The sequence below is a fragment of the Apaloderma vittatum genome, unplaced genomic scaffold (genome assembly GCF_000703405.1).
Source record: "Apaloderma vittatum isolate BGI_N311 unplaced genomic scaffold, ASM70340v1 scaffold14446, whole genome shotgun sequence".
Lineage (NCBI taxonomy): Eukaryota > Metazoa > Chordata > Aves > Trogoniformes > Trogonidae > Apaloderma > Apaloderma vittatum.
In genome coordinates, this window is record NW_009720139.1 from 43,742 (window position 1) to 59,594 (window position 15,853).

General features: G+C 39.1%; 1 protein-coding gene across 1 annotated transcript in view; it reads right to left on the bottom strand.

Moving 5' to 3' along the window:
- The window catches only part of CRYBG3 (beta-gamma crystallin domain containing 3), a gene marked incomplete at its 5' end in the record, with an annotated part of 62,404 nt that overhangs the window by 25,767 nt on the left and 20,784 nt on the right, over window positions 1-15,853 (bottom strand). Inside the window, 5 exons of the mRNA XM_009870918.1 lie at window positions 2,928-3,054; window positions 4,824-4,957; window positions 6,043-6,078; window positions 7,178-7,292; window positions 8,623-8,762. Coding sequence (XP_009869220.1) covers window positions 2,928-3,054; window positions 4,824-4,957; window positions 6,043-6,078; window positions 7,178-7,292; window positions 8,623-8,762 — 552 coding nt within the window. The remainder of the gene's footprint in view (window positions 1-2,927; window positions 3,055-4,823; window positions 4,958-6,042; window positions 6,079-7,177; window positions 7,293-8,622; window positions 8,763-15,853) is intronic.

A 15,853-nucleotide genomic window follows, 5' to 3' on the forward strand; every position in this document is an offset into this window, starting at 1 on the left:
GATCATGACAGCCACAGGCAAACCCCCATCTCTCAGATTCTCTCATTTGGCCCTGCAGAAAAGAAGGAAGCAAAATTGTTGTCCCTCAAACCAGTACACAGTATAAGCTGCTGTCTGCCCTCAGGAACAAGCCCCATATTTCACGCCAGCGTGCCCAATATAGATGTTGATAACAGAGCTGGCAGTACACTAGAAAAAACAATTCTACAAGTCCTTTCTGTCTCTGCTTTCAAAACACCCTCTGAATCCCTGCATTGGAGCTTGTGACTGTTCACAGCAGAAACTGTCAAGACAGACAAAACCTGAAAGCTCTTGCAGTGAGCCTGTGTGCGGGTACATCTTCACCAGTGGGTGGGGAGGGGTGACTTGCAACAACCCCACTTTTTTGTGTGATGTCTAACTTTTCCGATTTGTCAGGGAACTAAATTCATGCCTCCGCTCAACTGCAGTCACTGCTCTGCGTACAGAAACACGGATTGGATTTTCCCAGCTCTGGTGGAACCTGTCATGCTGAGCGCCGTGGCGCAGGAACACCTGAATAGCTTTGCATAGTACAAAGCCACACTGACAGAGCCGGTACGGATACAGGCTAACGAGGCCCGCCATAGCCAGCCTGGCTCTGTGCAGAGCCAGTTACGTGCTTCTGTACCACGCTCCCTGCTTTAGGAGCACAGCAGAAAGACATTTGATCCGACTCTGCCTGGAGCTGACTTGGGTACGCAGGGCTCATTAGCTTCGGCTTCACGCTGCGTGGGCCAGGCTAAACTGTTTTCAGGTCTGGGCTGGCCTGAAAGCCAACACAGTCAAGGTCACCTGGTGTGTATGTGTAAAGAGCAGGGTCAATGCCCAGCCCCACTCCCTACCTAAACTGACCATGAATAATGCAACTTGGCTACATTCCACAAAATCATAGAATGGTTTGCATTGGAAAGGACCTTTAGAGGTCATCAAGACTCTGCAGTGAGAGGAACATCTTTTAACTAGATCAGCTTGCTCAGAGCCTTGTCCAACTTGACCTTGAATGTTTCCAGGGATGGGGCTTCAACCACCTCTCTGGGCTACCTAATCCTTCTACAGAGATTCCCAAATTCATCTGATTAAATCATAATTTCTAGGGAAAAGCAATAGAATCATAGAATAAAGATCTGATATCCAAGAACACCTCTGCAGAGTCCAAGATTATTGCAAGCTTTACTGCACTCCTCCTAACAGAACTCCTGAGATTACAAAGGACCAGTACATTTGCTGGGCAGCGAGGGGCCTTAAGCTCACAGAACTAGTTTTGGATTTGTGCCCAGGTCCCCCCAAACTGAATAACTTGGTACTAAATGACTTTCAAAATCCTTACCTTTAGTATCATATACAAAGTCATGAAGGGAGCATGAAGCCTGACCTATATACTGTGCATCAGAGAGAGGCAGTCAATCTGTTGTTCCAGCTGAACAACAAAATGTCAGTACCATAAGTCATTTTATTGCAACCAGCTTTTAGTTATGCTACCATTTGAGAAAAGTATTATTTACACTTTTATTATCAATACATACATATTGATATGCCGATTTGAATGATATATGTTGCTATATAAGTGCAAATGTTTTTAAAATGTTAATGACTTGAGCGTCCCGATTGTTGTAGGCATGAGTCAAATTAAATACATGCATATACAGGGAAGGTCATCCCTGCTAGGCATGTGCACAAGTTTAAGCTCGTAATTATGTCCTTTGCCAAGAGAAAGATCTAAAAAGATCAATTTAAGTTACTGAAGTATCCTATGTATAGCTTGAAAAGAAAGAAAAGCTAAGATCAGTAATTGAATAGGATTCTGCACATTCAAAATCAAGAGTTAGAAGAAAATTCCTGCCTGTTTTTCTCAGGAACCTGAAAATTGTTTAGAGAAGGTAGTTTTTTTTCAATGAACTTTATTCTCTTATCTTTAAGTTTTTTTTAAGATTCTGGTTATAAATATAGCTTTTCCTAGTGCGATTCATAAAAATGAAATCTCTGAATTCTGAATTTAAGTGTGGCCTTTTTGGGTTCACATAAACTTTTTTTTTTTAAAGATAATGACTGTTCAGAAAACAAGTTTGTTTTAAATGCTTAACTTCAAACTTCACAAAATTGCTGGCTCAAGAATATCGAACCTCCTGAAATGAGTAATCTGAGTATACAAAATTGAGTAATCTCAGAGTGAACAATCTAATTCTCAAGGGGAGGCACTCTTTGCAGCTGTATTTTAAGCTCACAACGTTCCTACTATAACAAAAAAATCCTCAACCCCTCAAACAAACAATAAAAAACCCCCAACCCAAAGGAAATGATAAAGCAGTTCTAATCCCATGTTTCCCCACTACTGTAAAGTCTAACTTTGTTTCCAGTACTGGACTCTGATGCAGTTTTTTATTATTATTTCATTCTTGCCTCCACTAAATACGTTTTAGTGGCAGGGATTTTTTTCACCATAATTCTTTTTGCTGCCAAAATTTTCTGGCACAAAAATCACAGAGACAGGGGGTAATGCTGTTTTAAGGCTTGCAACAGCTGCTGTGTTGAAAAGCTATTTTTATTTTAATAAAAGAAGTGCACTGTATATTTATGTGTGTTAAAACTTCTCAGAAAATTCTGTTCTAGAGGTTTAAATAGTCTGAAGTGCAGAAGTGAGACACTCGGAAAATCTGGCAGGTAGACAAGGAAATCTACATGACACATTCTTTCTATGAACTTTACCAAGGCTGTATAAGAACCTGCTTCTGCTTTACCACATATACATAGTTCAGTGTAAATTCCAGCATGCAGGAAAAGAATGAGAGTCAACTTGGGCAAAAGACAGAATGGCTAAACTCAAGACAGCTGTACCATATATGAAGAATAACCTTCTCTTTACGTATAGGACTGTGCATAATCTGTGTGAAATTCATAAAAGTACTTACAGCCTGAAGGAACCAGAAAGACAGAAGGACACTGTCAGTTCCCCCCCATGAGTGTCTGTCTTCATAATCTCCCTCCTCCAGCAAGTACTGACGGCCTTTGTAGCGCTCCTTATCATAGGCAACCCATCTACAGCAACCACACAAAAGGAAAATAGCTCACAAGCAAAACAACTGCACACATGACTTTTCGTAACAAAGAAAAGGGGAAGAGAACATCCTAAGAACACTAAAACAAGCATCGCAGGCTCGGCTCACAAACAAAGCGATGCTTGTCTGAAATCACAACAGGCATCCACCAAACGTTCTTTGTGGATCAAAATCCCACCATATGACTCCTTCTCCGACAAGGGTTTATTTGTGTAACGCTTCTCCACGTACCTCCTCTCAGTCAGCCATATTCCCAACAATATTTGATGCTATAGAGGCTAGTATGCATCTAGTGGCCAAAACACTGTAAGCCACCAACTATCAATGATAAAAACCAAGCAGTAAATCTCTTCAGTGGGTTAATAAACAACGAGATTCTGCCCTTGCTGGTGATAGTGACAAAATTAATGGATTTAAGCAGAACAAACCTGCACCACTTACATTGTTTCCTGCTCTAACCTAGAAATATATACATGAATAGACAAGTGAATTGAGTGTATACAATATACTACATGGATAATATGGTTTAGCAGTAACAGAATAAAAATTTTAAATAATTTTGAACAAATATATAAAGCTCGACTGAAAGAAAGCATTTCCACATCAACTTTGAAAGCTCTAATGGATCTTAATTTGAAAAAGTGCTTCCCCATCCTTCTGTCTTGCAAGAATTTCTTGTGTTAAAGAATGTATTAGAACTGCTGTAGAAAATCTGTCAGCACTGAAATCTGGCAGGCAGGATAGTTTTACTCTTATTCCCATTGGTTTTTCATTAATTCAGTTGTTTAAGTTACTGCCGTATTAAAAATAAAAGCCACCACAACAGACAGTAGGATGATTTTTAATAATATGAGGCTTCCCAGATAGCAAATAAAAATGTATTTATGAATAGATTATTCGAGCATTCACATTTAAGTTTATTTTTAATTTAGTGCTTGTAAGATTCTGACAACAGCCTGAAAGGATGCATGTTACTCAATCTTTACGCGTAAGTATTAACACTGAAAACCCCTCAGAAAAAGATAAAAGTTTCTATTTTGTTGCTTGCTCTTTAGCAGAAGCAACCGCCCTGCATGCTTTCAAACAGTCCTCTCCTGTTGGGTCTTGGGAGAGGCTGAAAGAACAACGCGTGGGGTTGCTAACTCTTTAGAATTGCTGGCGCTGAGCCTACCTCATGAGCTGTCTACCTAAGGACTGTGCTGCACAGCCCTTTTTTTTTTTTTGTGTGTGTGTGTGTGTGTATGACAGAGAGCAGGGCAGGGCAACGCAGAATCAATCCAAGGCCTCAGTGGAGAAAATTAAGGGTAGATTCTTAATTCCAGATAACATGCAACAGGTGGCAAAGGAAAACCATTAAGACAATAGAGCAGTTTATAGGTTTCAGAGGCACTTAAGGTCATTTCAGTAAATTAAGTAGAGACTATCTGAAGTATGAAGCAATATGAATTAAAGCTCTGTGTAAATGTTGTCATTAAGGAAAGAAGTGGCCACGTTTATTGGCATCCAAACAGTAAACACTGACTTGACGCCTTTCACATACGTGTTTTTATCTTCCCATGTTCTCTTAGATAGATAAGCCATATGGAGAAGTGGTTTTATCCAAGGCTGATAACTGACAACATAAATATATATTGCTTTCTTCTCAAAATATTTTACCAGTGAGAGATTCTAATCAACTCTTAGTTAGGACTTTTTAGCATTTTGTTATGATTTCCTATTTTAAAATAAATAGAAGTGAAATATACTTACACTCCACCAATTACCCGTATTGATCCAATTTCCTGAAACTCCTCTTCACTAACAAACAGAGCTGGGACAGAACTGATGTTTTCTGAAAACTCTTTGGACCACCCTTCAAAGTGAGTTTTCTCATATATTATTATCTGGAAAAAATGATGTTGAAATAATGCCTTGAGTATGCCCTGAATAGTAATTTGAAGTTTGGGCATGTGTAATGCTACAGTACATGGAATACACCTTTTTTTCCCCTTCCAACAAGCCATCACTATGAAGAAAATTCAGTGTTGCATTCCTCAGCCCTTCTGATTCTCGAGTGCCCTAGAAGCTGAAAAGATCCTACCTGGATTTAGATAGGCTTGTCAGGGTATTTGCAGACACTTCCACAGAAGGACACTTACTCATACAATTCTATATAGACAGACACACTATGCAGCCATATGACTCTGATTTATCCTGTAATCCTGTGCCTGGACAGTGCGTATTATCCTGCAGTGAATCCTACCAGGTTACAGCTAAACACACTAAGTTTAATTCTTCAAGAGTAGACATGAGGTCTTTTTCTGTATTTTGCTGAATTTATTTCCATGACTGCAATTAACAGCCTCTTAAGGTTCCTCATCAGGCAAATCACACAGATCAGCTATTACTAGTATTAATATTTCTTGCAAGATTTATTAGGAAAATGCCTGAATCTTGCATGTGTTTGTATAATTAAAAGTTACCTACAGCATTAGCATTTTTGTGGAGAAAAAGGAGGGAAAAGGAGCAATAACTCTGGAATAGACTTGTGTTCCTCAAACCACAGAAGGATCATGGTGTCACTCATGACTCCTGCATTGGAATCGGGTACAGGTAGGAAGGGTCCTATTCCTACCCCTTTCCTCCTGTCACTCCTCTTTTTTTAAAACTTGGTACATTAAATTGGAAAATGGCTCCTGATCCCTTTTCATTACAGTGACTGATGGGTCAGTCAGGAAAACTCTTTTGTAAAAGCTCTACAATTCCTTAAAATTCACGTTGTCCTAATACAAAAAAAGAACTACTACTTTCACATCTCATGAAATACTAGTAAGAAAGCTGACTTCACAGCATTAGTGAATTTTTCTTAAGCGGCAAACACTGAATATTTAATCAAATGTCACAAACTGAACTAAAAGAAAACAGCTTAAATAAAGGTTTTATATTTCCAGTGTGCTCATATTTTATTCTCAATGTTATCAGTGCTTACCTTGACATCCATTGGCATTTGTACCTTTAGTCCACCCTGAAAATAGATGGCGAAAACAAAAATGTAGTTATCAAAAACTTAGAAGTTATGCTTTGACACATATTTTACAGTACTATCAGAGCTTGAAGTCTTTGTAATTCTATTCACTATTTTCAGTGTTGGTGAAATCAAACACTAGTTTAAATACTCTGATAATTCATAAAGGCCAGGGACACTATAAATCTAATCTACAACCAGATCAGCGCGTTGACAAGGCTGTAGGGGTACAAGCAATTAAAAAATATTCTTTCATTGTCTATTAGCAATCTAAAGCATATTTACTGTGTGTTTTAAACCTAATTTATATTGACCAATTTTTAAGATTAACTTTAAAAGCTTTGTGGTACACATTTCAAGTTTCTTAAGCACAAATGGTGGCACTACTAAGAAACTATAAACGTCAGAAAAGAGAAAATACAGGCTGACATATTCATGTCTATGGCCAAAGAGCAAATACAACATTTTCTCTTGAAATGTCAGTGAATAACATTCTGTAGGGTGTAAGACACCCACCTCCCATGAGAAACCAAGAAGACAGCAGTTAGGTCTTACTCCTTTGTGGCTCTTAAATTCTCTTTCTGTAGGCTTGCTGGGTATACAGTAGAATTGCGTGTCATACCCTTCCACATCTCTTTCCCATTTAGATCTATGTGCTGTCTATCAAACATTCACTGCACCTCCCAAGATTTTCATGCAGTGTGTGGTGACAGGAGTACTACTGGCTAATAAACTCCTCACCTGGTCTTCCACCCCTAACAGATTCTAGCTGTACTATTAAAAGACAATCAACAGCTTCCAAAGAGCTCTTTTAGTTTACGAATTGGTACTGGCTGCAGCTACCCAGGAAGATGCTTTAGTGAATTAGGTGCTTCACTCTGACTATGTGGTCTTGCTGGCAGACGCAGAAGCCCAGAAAGCCACGGCGATCGCCGTGCCATGACAGCACTGCAGACGCACTTTCGCATCAGATGAGTGTTACATGTATAAGGAATAAGCCTGAAAAGACATTAGAACCTAAGTTCTTTTTTGATCAGAACCTTCAGGGGAGCAACAACAGGAAGACGCACTACTTATTAAGGAATTGTGAAGTTCTCACCATTTTTAAGGGACGCAGAGATTTTACATCTGCTGAAGGAATTTCAGATGGTGAATCACATTCTTCCAAAACCTTCATCTCTCCTTTGTAATTATAGTTCGAATAAGCAAGCCATCTATAACAATAAGGATAAAGGACTTATTAATCCCATTAGATAGATCACAAAGATCTTATTAGAATTATTTTCCTTTTTGTAGTCACAAGAGCTAGACAACATGTTTTAGATACGGCCAGCACATCAAAATGAAGCTATATTTAAACACACTGGCAACATCAATACTAAGATCTCTGATATTTTTTCTCAGTCCAAGCTAAGCACAGATGAAAGAAAAGAAAATTACCAATTTGTTCACCTACTTTAAGAAGCCAGCTTGTTACACTATGGGTATACAAAACCAATGTCAGTACTGAGGATGAGACACTTGCATCAAATTTTATCCAGGATTGTCACCTTAGGAATTAGAAGGTTTCTAACACAAATTCCACTTCATTTTTTCCAGTGGAAGTTATTAAAATAAGAAAATTTACAATAGTCCTTTGGAGACTAGGCTATCATATAATATCGACACGAAGACTAAAAGTGCTGAGACTCCTTCAGACTGTTTTAAATCAAAAAGATAGCTGAATGTAGAAGTTGGACACAGGGTTAGTAGACCAAATAAGGAACGAAGAGGCATTGACCCCTATGGAAAATTATTCTCTTAAAAGTACACACACAGACCGTAACACAGTTAGAAGTTAAACTAAGTTCTATCAAAACTAAGACAAGACTGTTTTTACTTCTTGTACCACCTCAAGCTTCACAGACATACTGTGAGATTGTGGGAGAAGGAAGGCTTGGCCCGTGTGGAAAGGCAAACTCAAGACTTTTGTAACAGAACAGCTAATGTCATTCTGCATTAATTTATGAGAAGAGGCACGAAACTCTCAAACGTCAGGAACTGTGAAATGTTGGCCATTTACCCGGGAAATAGACTCTTCTGCTCAGGAAATGCTGAGCTACCAAGGGACCAGTATCATATTGCACCACTTCTCTTCAAAAAGTTAGGCTATGGCTGCAGCTTGAGAAATGCTTTGATGACGTAACATTCATTTTCTGGTATTCAGCCATAGTGTTATAGTTATAACAGGGTGGGTGACTAGGGAGACAGTATCTACTCTCCAATGAACTAAAAGCTAATTATAGTTGAGCTCTTTCTTCTATTTATAAGGCTACTCAAGGATGGAATTATAGAATACTTCTGCCAACAATTAGAGGAAAAATGCCTTCAAAAATCTGGTTCCTCTACTAGGAGCCCACGTAGCAAAATGCTGAAGGGTAGAGTCAGAAATATCTACTGTATGTTACCTGATTTGTAGCAGAACTCCCCAAAGATTGTTCCTATCGCTGACTGTTACTTCTCTACCTGCTGGCAAAATGCTGCTGAAAAAAGTTCAGTACTCACACTCCTGATTTAACTTTTATATAAGGGTTTTTCTCAACATCCAGTTCTTCTAAATTGGCAACTGCACTCTGTATGCAGATAGGAAGTCCCTCTGTACCACCAGCTGCCAGGCAGAACTCCACCTCCGGAACGCCACAGTCCTGTGGAAACATCAAAGGGTCAGGCTTATCCATGCTTGTAGAGTCTGCCCCATCGCAGCAGGGGAAGGACCAGTAACATTTTGTTCTTCTTTCTATCATTTCATCCTTCTAACTTAGCTCCAGGCTTCCTATGATGGAATGGTTTTAGTTTGCCTTTTTTTTTTTTAAATATATATATATGAAGACTGGAACTTTTAGAAAGCTAAGGGAAGTAACTTCCCAGCTCCCACTAACTTTCAAAGAAGAACCACGCATTTATGCATGTTGGGCTACTTTCAAAAAAGCTCAGCTTTAAATACTGTCCAAGTAAAGGATCTGACAGTATTTATGGAGAGAAAAACCATGCACGTAAGACTGCTGATTTTGTTTAAGACAGTGCTTCCATAACATACATATAGATAAATATGATGCATGCATAACTACAACTTTATAGAAAAGCCTGCTACATTCCCACTTCCCTCCCTCAGTGATAATTAGGTTCCGTAACGCAGCCAGCTATGGTTTCAAGCCATACTGAGTTTAAGTTTTTGTCATGCTAAATAAACTTAGAGCATTTGGGACAAAGAAGGAAAAAGATCAGTACTAGAAAATGTTTGTTTTGTTAAGTAATCACTTCAGCAATTTTCCTGTTACTACAGAGCAACAACTGCTGTTACCTAATTGAAAGGTTTCTGATAGACACCATGCTGGAGAACAACTTACTGAACACATGATCTTCTCTAGAATCTGCAGGGATTTCAGTGAGCCACGCTCATTTTGTAATATTTATATAAAATGCATTGCCAATACTTTCCTCCCCAGCATTCGAACACATCATGAATCAAGGAGAATCTTTTATGATGCCCTGCTTCAGCACTGCACTACAGGGACCTTACTGTAGAGCGAAAGGCAGCTCATGTCCCCACAGTTTGCTCAGCTGGAAACCTTCAGTTCTCATTGGAAACTTCACAGCACCCTTCCCCTTATCCTCCTGACCCGCAGACCCATTTGCATTAGGCCAAAGAGGATAAAGAGACCCCCAAAGTCCTAAACATGGCTGGAGGAAAACATCCCTCGCATGTGCACTACAGAAGAGGGATGAGAAGCTGTCCCTGAGGGTGTCCTTGGAGAAGCACCTGGTTACTGGACTTGTGGAAGACTGAGGCAGGAGCACATCGTGACAGAGATCCCACATGGCCTGTGGCTTCTGCCAGATCTGAAAGGCTAAACACAAGAGCTTGCAGAGAAACCCAGCAATAGGGCACAAAAGCTCTTGCAGCACCTCATCACATGACACCCCCTGTGTACTCTCTTTTGTCACATAGGTTTTGAGTGAAGCTTTTAAACAATGGAGCAACATTCCACCTAGAAATACGCCTCTTGGTTAGCAAAGTTCTTCCAGTAGTTATTTAACTGTCAGCATTAAATGTGGCAATTATAATAGATGGACTTCAGGATATTATTTCACTTTCCTCATGAGACCTGAAGTAATACAGTATACTGTTCTGGCAGATCTCCCTCATGCACAATCATGCTTCCTCTGTATTGTACCTTGCAAACAATGCATACTATTTGCTTTTAGAACAAAAACTGCAATACCATAATACTTCTTTTCAGATGAGCAAAACCAGAAAAAAAGAAAAAAGACTTTCTATTATGATGCTACTTAATAGCAAAGTGCTAATGTACACCATTCCTTGATTCTGTGTGCTCAACAACTTTAAAAAAAAATAAAATCTCCCCATAGTTTTCCCATGCATATGCACAGTTAAGAAATATTTGAAGTTCCTGGGTGTTTTTTTTTAATAATACCCGATACATGTAAGACTGAAATCTATGATTCCAACAAGAAAGCTTGATATGGAAAATCAGAAGTTGCACCTGTAAGAATTCCACAAATAGTGATGCTAGACTCTTAATGGTTTCAGATAAATTCTGAAACAAAGTACCTGCAAGACTAGACAAGTGGCAAAATAAACTATCTTTGCCTGTGGGCTCAGACAGAATATGAGACAGAGTATGTTTACTTTTAATTCAGTAGGAGGTTAGGTGTTTTTTTTTTCCATTTGAAGATTGGAAAAATCTCGTCTGTGTTCTCTTTTTAAGTCTGCTCTCCTGACTCTGAAGCTCACGAGACAGGTTCCACCTCAAGAGACGAAGAACGTAGAATTTCTCCAAAGGGTAGGCAAAGCTCAAACACTCATAATAAAATCTCTCCTATTTACCACCATCTCTCTCCAGCCAGACTGTGACAGTCATAAAAAAACCCTCTACTCATTGTGATGTTATTTTTGTGTGTACTAGATTAATACACAAAGTCCTTTCATAAAGTGTCACACAGTAAATGGAGATCTTCATCAAAAGCAATTCAACTATCTATTTTTAAAGGTAATAACATGTCTGAGCAAGAAGTACATTACTTTTTTGGAGTAAATATAAAGTCACAAATACACATTTACTTCTACACTGAGTTCGATTTACATACATTAATTCATAGGCTGCAGAAACGGTAAAATTTAGTATTTCAGTATGAGGTGATCACTGTGTATCTGCAGATGGTCGCTCAAGTACTATGCCATTAATTTATACAATTTAAGCATCTAAACTTTAGCTTGCTAAACATTTGCCCTAGCATGTTCATATTTGCCTGAGCACATTTAATAGGCATCATTACTTTCAGAGGCTTCTTTAACATTCCCAATAAAGCCACCATCTTTAGAAACCAAATGAAAACCACACAAATATGATAGCATTCAGGTTGAGAACTAGATCCTTCAGTCCAAAGCCCTTTCATTTGCAAGGCGTCAAGATTTTGAAACCAGATACCCACATGCAAAGCTATTACCATGCGAAACCATTACCACAGCATTTCAGGCCAGATCCCACACTGGTAAGCTTTCTCCCTATACAACTCCCGCCGGCCCTGCCACCCCCATCACAAGCAGTCAAAACTCATGTCATATTCATGATCCTACTGACACGTCAGGCAAAAAAAGAATAAAAAGCACAGCAAACAGATTAGGTAGCTGCGTTCATTGCCAACGACAACACGCAACCAGCAAATGCTTAGGTAGGGCACACCCTCCAGGCATCCTACTCTGTCTTCCTCTGCGGTCCTCTCCTCCTACCTCCAGACAGTCATCCCAGAGTGCCCGTGCCTCCCTCATGGTCTTTTGGGAGAAGAGGTATTTACAAAAGCATGGGGAACATTCAAGCCAGCTCACAGACACTTCTCAAACAGTAGCACAGCCCTCAGCAGAAAGGTTATAGGCTTCTTCTGAAGAGGATTGAGATGACCCTCAAGACTTTAGCATGAAATACTATTCTTTGGTGTCATCTCTGACTATTTTCTAGTCCAACTAAGAGCTCCACCAGAACTGAGACACCTAGAGCCTTCATGCCCCACCAGGTGGTCTTGGCTGCTTACCCTTCTTCCAGATCGAGGGTTACAGCCCTAACAGCACTCGCAGGGCTAAATAATTTCAGCACTGTTAAGTCCTGTCCTTGGACGTGTAAGCTGTGGTGACTGAAGTGATCAAAATAGCTTATTTAAATGAGGTAGTCTTTTATGTCAACAACAGGACAAAGAATGACTAAAGTCTGGCTGCTTTAGCTAGATGCCAAAACAATGATGAGAGAAGAGTCTATTGAAAACCAGGCCTAATTAGTTCTGGTATTCACACGATTGCTTTTTAATACAGTCTAGACACGCATCTTACTTTTGATACACAGTCTGTCCTTAGGATGCAGCTTCTGCAGCACTTTTTATTTTAAATCTTACTCTCTGTTGGTCCTCCAGCCTTTTTTTACCCATTCATAATTCTTTCTCCTAGTTCTCCTCCTCTGTACCACTCTTGTTACCCCTCATCACCACCAAACCAAACTACAGAACTCAACAGGACTGGTAGTAAAATAAAATAATGTTAAGGAAATTAACAGTTACTGTCCTGTAAAGACCAACTAGCAAATAAGACAATGTGAAGCTGCTGGGTGTCTTCCCGTAGCACCTGACAAAATAGTTCCTGTTTGAATTAGTAACTTCTTTTCACCTAGCAAACCACACAAACAAAAGAAATGAACCCTTCATGTGACACTGTGAACATTTCCATTACAGAGAGGTTTGCTTAAGGAGAGTCCACAAGGAATCCAGCTGTGCCCTGCCTAACCGTCTTGCAGGCAGTGATTATAAACTGCTGTTTCAGATCTCACATCACTTTGCAAAATACCAGTTTACAAGATTACTCTAGAATGGAAACATTGGCAACACTTCTCAGCTCTTGTTTTTGGGAAAGTAACATTTAGCACTCTCTTTGGGCTTCCAGAAAGACAGAGGAAAAGCCCTCTGATTCCGTAAGGTCAGTAAATGCATTTGTAGCAGACCAGAGAACCCACCTGGATCAAGAGACTGTGCTTCAGGAGCCGCACTGAACCTGCATGTGCAGGCAGATTTTGTTAGCCTAGGCTCATGTTGACTTGCCTTAGTGCAATTCAGGTTCCCCATTACTTCCAATAGGTCTTTGTTTTACTAGCTGCACAATCTGTTCATTGGGATCTTTTTCCCCTTCCCAATTTCCTCCAAATTAAATACACACGGATATATCTAATGAGAATCCATAGTAAGTCGAGCCACAAGCTAACCACAAAGCTAAAAGAAACTTTGCTTTTTGTGGAGGCTTGAAGCCAAATCAGAGCACAAAGCTACTGGCAGACTGTTTCTCAGCAAACTAACATTTGCCAGTAAAAAATTAAAATAATATTAAATGCATCTCCTACAGTTTCTTCAGTAAACATCTATTTTTTTTCTTCTTCTTGGCAAGCCATTTTCTTCTCAAATATTTAGCCAATTTTCAAACCTGCTAGCTCAAGGCTTCTAAGCAGCCATTAAACAAGCATCATAAAAAGCCACTTGAAGAATCAGAAGACAAGCCACACAGCCTGGACGCATGGCCAGTATGACCAAACTAGGCAGGAGAAAAGACACTAAGCTACACAGCTTGCAAAAAAGAGAATGACACTAAAACCCTGTAATCCTGCAGATGACGTACACACAAGCTGCCTGAAAAAGAAGCAGCTATTTATCATTTAAAAACAATGCCTATATTTTTTTTCACCAAATAAATAAATAAGGTAGCACTTCGGCAAACTACCTTCTAAAAGTAGTTCCACGGTGGCTGAAGTACAACCTAAAAAAGAGGAATGCTTTCATGAATCAAGGTTTAGAGGATAAAACCTGAGGTTCATATCCACACTAGTTCCACAGCCCTATGGACTAAGAGCAAAAGTCCTCCCAACCAACCATATCTGCTCCAGGTTTAAGTTACATGAGAAACACTGTTCGTCACTGAACTAGCGTACTGTAACAAAGCTTGCCATCTGTGTTCCATACAAATGAACCACACACTGGAAGAAGAACAGTGCTTGAACCTACTTCACCATATTACAAAGATTTTAATCAAGCATGATGACGCTAACCAGTGTCTTTCTTATTCAAGGGCTTTCTTTGATAGCCAAGACACACCCAGCTTCCCTTGGTGTCAGACCATAGTTCCACATGTTATCGTGGTATTTCTTTAATTATTGAGCTGCCTTTCACATTATTAATCAAAATTCATGTGCCTTATTGGTCAAATTGTTTGCCTCAGATAAATGTTAACTTCCTTATTTATGCCCTCAGCCAGTCTGTTTTGAATTTATTTATTGTTAAGCCTTCAAGAGAATGAAAAAGTATTTCCGTTATGACATTATGCCCCTCTATTGATGACAAAAGGTTATCAGTTTTGAAATGACCTCTATACCAGCAGAGAACAGAGAAACATCACTTTTTCTGAAAAACTTTCACATTGCAATACAAATGGTAATTCACTTGCAGTAAAGGGCTATTGCCCTCTGAATAACTGGAATGTTATGCTATATAAGAGCACTAAGTCTTCCTAAATTACAAGATCTTGTAAATATATTCCTCATTCACTGACTAACAAGGGATGCATTATATTTAGTTTTAGGCATTTGATTCCTATCTTTTCAACAAAATGCCTTTTAAACTTCTGGCTGCATGCTGAGCACGCTGTAGGTGTATCACTTGTCCATGTGGAAATCCTATAGATAGCACAAAGATGTGGAGGGAGCAACAGTAATTTTTGGAGGCTATATTGTACAAATACTATCAGAAACCCAGCTACTAATTTCTGAAACAGAAGCCATACAGACACAGTAGATAGTTTAAGCTTAAGATAAACAACTTCTTTTGAAAAATATCAATTGATTCCATTTAATTTCAATTAACTGGATCAGTAAACATCTAAAAGGAGGAGAGTCACTATGTCAAGTGAAGGTGGTGGCAAAGAAAGAAAATCCATCTGCACATTAACTTCAAGAAGAAAGGGAAATGTAGCACATAGAATTTATCTTGAAGGTGAAAAATGTGATACAGGGCAAATTTGAATCAAGTTCCTAAATGGAGCATGCACACATTGTCCATTGCTAGTAATACACCACTATTGCCAACATAAATTAGTTATGTATGCGAGTATATGATTAACAACGTCTATACCTTTGTTACATGTTTGATTGAACCAACTGTGAGGTTTCCTCGTTGATGTTTTATGCCTGGGAGATCCCAAAGGTGATCCAGCACAGCCTCTCCTTCTTCCAGCACATGTTTTCGACCCTGGAACTTCGGTTTCTCATAAAAAATCCAACTGTAATAATGATATCATGAACTGAGTTGTTGTTGTTAGGTAAGACCATCCTTTACAACACATTTGCTGGAAAGCTCATGATCGAGTTCTTCGTATCAAGTCAACTATCACACCTTGCTTATGCTGTCCCTCAGTAGTCACGTTCACCTTGGATAAATAGGGGACTTGTACTTCTGTGCTTTAAAAGTAAAATACACAGTTTTCCTTCAGGATGTAGCCTAAGATAACTTTAACTCTATAAAAATACAGCTAAAACACAGTGGAAATAAACAGCCTTACTTTACCAGAAACAATATATCAAACCATGTCCTGTTCAGGCAGATACTATCCAAGGTGTAAGACATATACATCCTAATAATGGTATCCAGTATTCCTCAGGATGTGAAAGAAACATATGGAAAAGCAAACATATGG